Below are 7,087 nucleotides of genomic sequence, written 5' to 3'. Positions count from 1 at the left end.
AATGACATTTATAAATGCTAGACCTGCAAGTGATGTCATGTTACAAAGGAGGAGAGGTGAGAAATTGCAAATAAAAACATTACCGCATGCACACCAGTAGAATTGACATACATGTTTATTCAGATGAGTTGGATATGATGAAAAATATATCTCCATTCAAGTCTAGAACATGCACTTTGGTGTGTTTACATGAATAAATATATATATATATTGTCTCTTGACGGGCATTGTGAAGATAAAATACAGTATAAGAGCAGTGTCTCTGCATGGAGTCATTGTAGTCTCCCAGGTAGTAAGCTATCAAGTAAAAGTATCCACAAGACTATTTTTAGCAGAGCTGATGTTTTATTTCACAAAAAAACACTCTAGTGGATAATTTTACGTCTATGTGACATAAGAGAAATGTTGTGACATTATAGGCAGTGAAATGCAGACCAGTCACATCACCTTTGTATTTCCATAAACTTGTGGAATGTGTTTTTCTATTAAACCACTACGTGAAAGGCAAGCATTTTCAGATAAAATACTGCTCGAATGAAACGATTTCAAAACGGAAAGTATTCTTTCCCGTTGGCTTTCTTTCCTAAGAGGGTCTGAGCCCTGAGGAAGTCTGCACACCTCTCTAAGAGGATCACTTTCTTTGGATTACAAACAGCGGGGACACATGTTCTAACATTACTCCCACATCCGGTCTCTGCACATGCCACAGGCCATCATGTTGTAATGCACACAGAGTGACCAGTTGCCATGCAATAAATCCTGTGACTGTGGAGCTTACTGGGTTCGGTATTTGTGACACTCTCACAAGACAAAAGTGTTGCTTCATCCCCACAGTCATTTTTAAGATGTAGGACTGCGTACTTTGAAAGGTGCTTCTGTTATTCCCTTGCCCTCACGTATTTAATGAAAAAAACATTTTTTACAGGTGAACCTAATAAGCTGGTAACTCAGAGTGAACACCAGTTTACATCAAGATTGTTTCAAAAAAATAAAAATAAAATGCATAGCATATAACAAGGCAATCCAACATACGACAGGTGATGGTAGAGTCCATCACTATAGCATGGAGAGAAACAGTATAATGTTAATAAACTAATGCAAAAAGAAATTCTAACTTTATAACACTAAACACAAGCTTATTTCGCGTAACATTAAAGGAAAAATACATTAATAGCACATGGTCATGAAGCAAGAAAACAACAGGAAATAATAGGGGTACTATATACAAACTCAATAAAACTATTTTTCTCATCTTTGGGTTTACTCCATTATTATACAAGAGTATATCAGTAACATAAGTTGACCAGAAGACAAACAGTTTGGCATCATGAGACAAATTGACAAGCAGTTGAACAGCCTGTCAGCCCCTTTTTTATTATTTCTCTTAAAGCTCTTATCACACAGGATCATCGTCATCTGTGTTTAAGTTTAATAAGCACAGCAAAATAGGCCAAGCATGTGAAAAATATGCAGTGCAGTATTTGATCCAAAAGGCACTGAATGGGTTCGTGTTAAACCTGCCTGACCGACGGATCAAAAATCTGTCGGTTTCAAGCTCAATAAAATAATCCTCTCTTGCTCAAATGACAAAAAAAATGTTCCACTGGTAGTCGATATTGTTATGATTGTCAATTCTGGAAATATGACTTGCATGGCCACTTCGGCATATCATTTATTTCTCGCTCCCTTCAACTGCTCAACTGTGTGTTCACTTCCGTGCAACAGTTTCAGACAGCTTCTTCAGCCTCTTCTTCAGCTCCAGAGGGAATTTCTCGTAGCACTTCTTACACACTGGCTTCATGTCAAACTCCACAAACTTGTTCCTGTGGATGACAGAGTTGCAGTTACAGGCTGGAAGTTAAATGTCTTTGCTATCATGAGAAATGGTTTGGTAACTTTCTGGTTTGTAGCTACACTTAAGAACGCTCATAAACAGAAATTTCACATCCTTCCAAACCAGCAACAGCACATGAATGTGTTGTGAAAAAAACTACTAACACCAAACACGGCCTATATTTTTCTCATAAACTACTGCACATAACATAATCACATATCCCAAGACTGTGTAGATCCGCATGCAGCTTAAAATTTTAGATTTACTCTGATTCAGATAACACCTTTTGAGCACTGGCAGAGGTGAAATGGGCTTCACGAGGGCTCGAGCAGTTGTTTTCTGTGTTAAATGCCTTCAATTCCACTAGCACTGGCAAGCTCCCTAAACCTTTCCCCCCAGCTGCCCTGGATGACATTTCCTCCCAAAGCAGATAATCGCTGGCAGGACCTGAGCACGTGTCAAACCCAGTGGGACCTCAGCACTGCCACTGCTGCAGCCAGAAAGCTGCCGGAAGAAATTAAGGCTTTGGCATTTACACCCAGACAGGCCAGGAGACCCAGGAAACAACGCATTCCCTTCACCATGTGACTGAGCTGACGTTCATGTTTGCATAGCAGGAGGGGTTACCAGAGTACCAGCCTTAATCCTGACTAGTGTTTCAGGCTGAGAAGTGGTTATGAACTAAGAACTGGCGCTAAGTTACTTATATATGTTCAGTCTGTGCATATTCACCTACTGATTTTCTGCTTTCATCGTTTCATTTGAAAGCCAGATGGACTATCGCAGCGATATGAGAAATAAAAATAGCGCAGAGCATGTCTGAAATATGACGACAATGAAACAGCAAAAGAACAGAAGCAGAAAGGAAAGAAGATGGAAACTGACCAAATGAAGAACAGTGGAAGTGAGGAAAAAGGAGAAAGAGGGGGTCACAGACACATGGGTATCAATAATTTCTTCTTCTTCTCTTTCGAGTCGCGCTCACGCTTGGCCAGCCGGCGTTTCAGGTCGTCCGGCAGCCGTTCGTAGCAGTGCTTACACACTGGCTTCAGATCCACCTCCACAAACTTATCCCTGACAGGGCAGGGAGGAAGGAGAAATGGTGAGGGGTGTAAAATAAGTGTGAAGAAAAGAGGAAGGGCAGTTAGAGAGGAGGAGACATTGAGGACGTAAGAAGAAATAGAAGGGTGAGAAGGAAAAAAGAAAAGAAAGGAGGAGGTGGGAAAAAAAGTTGGAGAGAGGACAAGGGAAAGAAAAGTGGAGCAAGAGAAGCATACAAGAGGGCAAAGAGGAGGGGTGATGAAAAGAAGAGGAGAGGAGAGGTGGAGAAACAAGTCCACAGAGACACAGAATTATAAGAAAAAGGTGAATATGAACAGGACCGAAAAACAGACACAACTGCAACCAACAGTCCCACACACTGAGCAGAAAAGTGATAAGCAGAGAAAGAGCTTGGCCAATTTAATGTCTAAATATCATGAATAACAATGAGTGCATACTCCAGGCTCGAATGTGTGGATGGATCCATCCACAGTGACAGTATTAATGTTACACTCTGTGTCTTGTGTGTCACTTACTTGAGGGTGAGCTTAGTGTTGCAGGTAGAGCAGGAAAAGCAGTTCACACACCAAGCCTTGTTGAGGGCAGACACCACTGGGGAAAAAAAACAGAAGAAAACACCGTCACATGAGGCAGTTTTACTGTTCCAGATGATCATCATATGACTAAAGTTAAAAAGATTAGATTTAGCACACTATTCTGAATCTATTTTTAAAGAACGATCGAGCCAGGAGATCTGCACAAATACAGTGAATGTCAAATAAAAAGGGTTCTTGTATAGACTGATTTTAACGGAGCTGCTTACTGAGAGACACAAAACCACTCTATTATGTGTTTTCAATCAAAACAGGTCTCACCGTCTCCTTCGATAACACGGTTGCAGTGGTAGCACACATCTCCAAAGAGCTGAGTTTGACAAAAGAGAGAAGCAAAGAGTGAACAACACAATGACGCTTCTTATGAGTTATGCACTTATGCAACCCAATGCAGCATCAACAGCCTTTATCAAGACTTGTATAACATGTAGTATTGAAAACAAAACATGCAAACAAGCGCAGGCTAAAGAGGCATTTTCTAAACCTGAGTGGAGTTGATACGCTGGTTTTCTGATCAACTTTAGACAGAATCAATATATTTTACTGACATATTTTACTAAAACTTATTTTTTAAAAGAAGAGGAAGCGGCTACCGGAAGTAGTTCAATTTTTTTTTTTTGAGTGTCATTTTGTTCACACACCTGTAGTGTATTCTGTCTTGCACTAACATATGTATATTTAAAAATTTAAACAGAAACAGTTTACTCAAGTGGCTCACACACAAAGGCAGCTTGTCTTTTGTTTAGTTTTTCTTGTTTGTATTTTTGAATTCAGATGTCTGCCAGTTCTTGTGATTTAAAACGCGGATTAACTGTAAAACTGATCAAAAGAGTGTACTCATGTACAACACCATAGACCGAAAAAGCAACTTCACTGACTGAAAATTGTATTGCTGCAACTCTAAAATTTTATTTCTCCCTTCATAACCAAACCATCATCATTAACAAAACGCATATTTCAATACCACTGGTTACTAATTTAGACTATGGTACAAGATACAGGAGTTGAGCTTGTTTTATTGACTTGCATACAATGAGTGGAGCCAGAGAAGGAGATATTTCAGAACAGGGATGGAGTGTTTCAGTTTGTATTTGTATGTGAGACATAAATACTGCCAATACTGCTGACGGTTACCTGGTTATAGTGTGTTTCACAGTAGGCCAGGCCCTTGCGTTCGTAGTGACGGTGTCCCAGGAAGGGTTTCTCACACTTAGCACACACAAAATGCTGCAAACAAACCCAAAGCCAAGCGCACGTGGTTAGCACAGCCGTCACTCAGTACATTATCACATTCAGGCGGCAGCACAATTTGGCTCGGACATTATCAGGTCAGACCACAACCAGATCAGTTCAGTCCAGATGTCCTGTTACTGCCTCCAAACAGACATGTGAGGAATTAAAGGGGGGGGGGGATGTACACTACTTTTGATAATACCGATTTAAGCCCTCACACGTAACTGAACACAGACCCTTTACGTGTCTTTGTATGAGGTCCCTGTGGATGAGTATGGCAGAGCAGGGTTACACCAATATGGATTTTTAAAAACCAAGACGAACGTAATTTAGATTCAGGGTTTTGGTCATTATTCAATGTTTTATATCCACTATATTTTTTTCTTGTGGTGTATAAAAAGCTTCTGACTGTGTTCTAGATATCATAAGACAATCATCCCCAATCAGCTCATTTAGTCTCAGATTTTCTGCTACTACAGTATGTGAGAACATGAAGTTGACCTCTTGGGTACTCAGACTTTTTTAGATTTCCTTTTCCTTTGTTTCTGTCCACACATATCATAATTTCAGATGGTAAAAGAGTAAAAGTAATTTATCTCAGTTAGTTTTATTTTAGCTACATTCAATGTAATGATATTTTAAAATATAGTGCAACATAAACGTTGAATTAGAGAAAGTAATTCATTTAAGGTAACTGGGATGAAAATATCACCTGGCACCAAAACAAAAGTTTATGGTATTCTGATGTCAAGATATCATCCTCTGGACACTGATTTGTGAACTAGCATACTAGTGTAACCCTTGCATGGAGGCTCAGTGACGCAGGGGGAAGCAGGGGAGGAGTGAGGCACAGGGCAGCATTCAACATCGGGCCGATCCTTAATCCCCTCACCATGTCAAAGTGTCTCTCACAATAGGCATGACCACCTCGCTCATAAAATGGGTGGCCCTGAAACGGGCGCTCACACACAGTGCACACATGATGCTGCACATGGAGGAGGGAGGGCAGGAAAATGGCCATGAAATGTGAATAGACAGAAGAAGGGATGAAGACAGGTGGTGGAATGACACCACACAGGATAGAAAGACTGATAACGGAGGAATGATGTACACAGCTCAGAGCTGGAGTGAGCTCAGCATAACTGTGGAGAAAAAGCTGGTAGAAGTATGAGTCACACATATGGCACACAGTAAAGTGAACTCAATGGCACGAACAGAAAAGAAAGATCAGAGAGGACATAACAAAAGCCATACACAGACTCTTGAAACTACTTTCAGTTTCTTCAATTATCTACAATTCAACTAAACTGCATTTCAGCAGGAAAGAATTATTGCAAATACTGGGAACCTCTGAGACTTCTGTAAACAGAAAGAAGAGTCACACAGACACGTTATCATCTGACATGTAAATACATCCTGAACCAGCAGACAATGCCAAAAAAATGAACACATTCATCTTCTTGAATGTGAGTTTGAAACCAGTGTAGACATTTAAGCAGATCTAGAGTCTCTCTGAAGTGGTACAGTTTAACATCGCACCTCCACATGCCACTGCTTGCCCATGGCATTGACTACGCGGCCCTCGATGGGTCTCCTACAAGCCCCGCAGATGGGGACGCCCATCTTGTCATGGCAGGGCAGACAGTAAAGCTCGCCCTTCAGCTCCCTGGCATCAGCCGTCAGCTCCTTCCTGCAGAGAGAGAGAGAGGTGAATGAAACCAGATCAGCTCTGCTTTGACTGACACGACACAAAGTAGAATAAATGCAACACATGCTAACACGTTCTTTAGTCGTGTCTATCCATGTCTATACATGTGAGAGAGTGATGCAGACAACACGTGTATTTTTTACAAATTGAATTTCAAGTTGAATTAAAATATATACACAAAGAAAACATGACAAAAAAACTCCACAAAAATACAGAATGCAGCAGGGGCTGAGGTTTTAAATATAAAACAATTAAAGACATTTTAATTTAAGACGCCATTTCACACTTTGGCTGAGTCAGACCACAGCATGTAGATGACAAACACAAACCTCATATTTGTCCAACACATACAATTACAATTACATAATTTGTCCACTAGAGAGCAGTCTTTAGTCATCACTTCGTATGAGGTAGAAAGTGCTGCACGTGTGAATGACGTGGTCCAACACTACATATACGTTGCATTTGTAACCTGTTTTGTTGGATTTCTGCAAACTTTTGTGAATTACAATTGCAGCAAATATTTATGTCACTGTATCCTAACACTAAAGGGAGCAAAAATCTGACAGAATCATGACTGCATAACAAATGAGGTATGAGTTATAAGACCTCTATCTGCAGGTCAGCATGCGACGCAGCTTGCATCTGCCATCTACT

At 40.4% G+C, this 7,087-nt stretch overlaps 1 protein-coding gene across 6 annotated transcripts in view; it reads right to left on the bottom strand.

Moving 5' to 3' along the window:
- Positions 1-97: 97 nt before the first annotated feature.
- LOC124066645 (LIM and senescent cell antigen-like-containing domain protein 1) overlaps positions 98-7,087 on the bottom strand; it is a 28,703-nt gene continuing 21,713 nt past the window's right edge. For 5 of the 6 annotated variants that reach the window (XM_046403235.1, XM_046403237.1, XM_046403236.1 and 2 more), the window contains exons 6-11: positions 6,262-6,412; positions 4,624-4,716; positions 3,751-3,799; positions 3,412-3,487; positions 2,720-2,908; positions 98-1,823 (exon numbers count right to left, since the gene is read on the bottom strand). In XM_046403235.1, the coding sequence (XP_046259191.1) occupies positions 2,764-2,908; positions 3,412-3,487; positions 3,751-3,799; positions 4,624-4,716; positions 6,262-6,412 (514 nt within the window). In that variant the 3' untranslated portion in view covers positions 98-1,823; positions 2,720-2,763. The remainder of the gene's footprint in view (positions 1,824-2,719; positions 2,909-3,411; positions 3,488-3,750; positions 3,800-4,623; positions 4,717-6,261; positions 6,413-7,087) is intronic. The other variant, XM_046403232.1, reaches the window with a different exon arrangement.

The sequence above is a fragment of the Scatophagus argus genome, chromosome 11 (genome assembly GCF_020382885.2).
Source record: "Scatophagus argus isolate fScaArg1 chromosome 11, fScaArg1.pri, whole genome shotgun sequence".
Taxonomy (NCBI): Eukaryota; Metazoa; Chordata; class Actinopteri; family Scatophagidae; genus Scatophagus; species Scatophagus argus.
The sequence above is the reverse complement of the archived record's forward strand: the minus strand, read 5'-3'. Positions and strand labels throughout refer to the sequence as shown.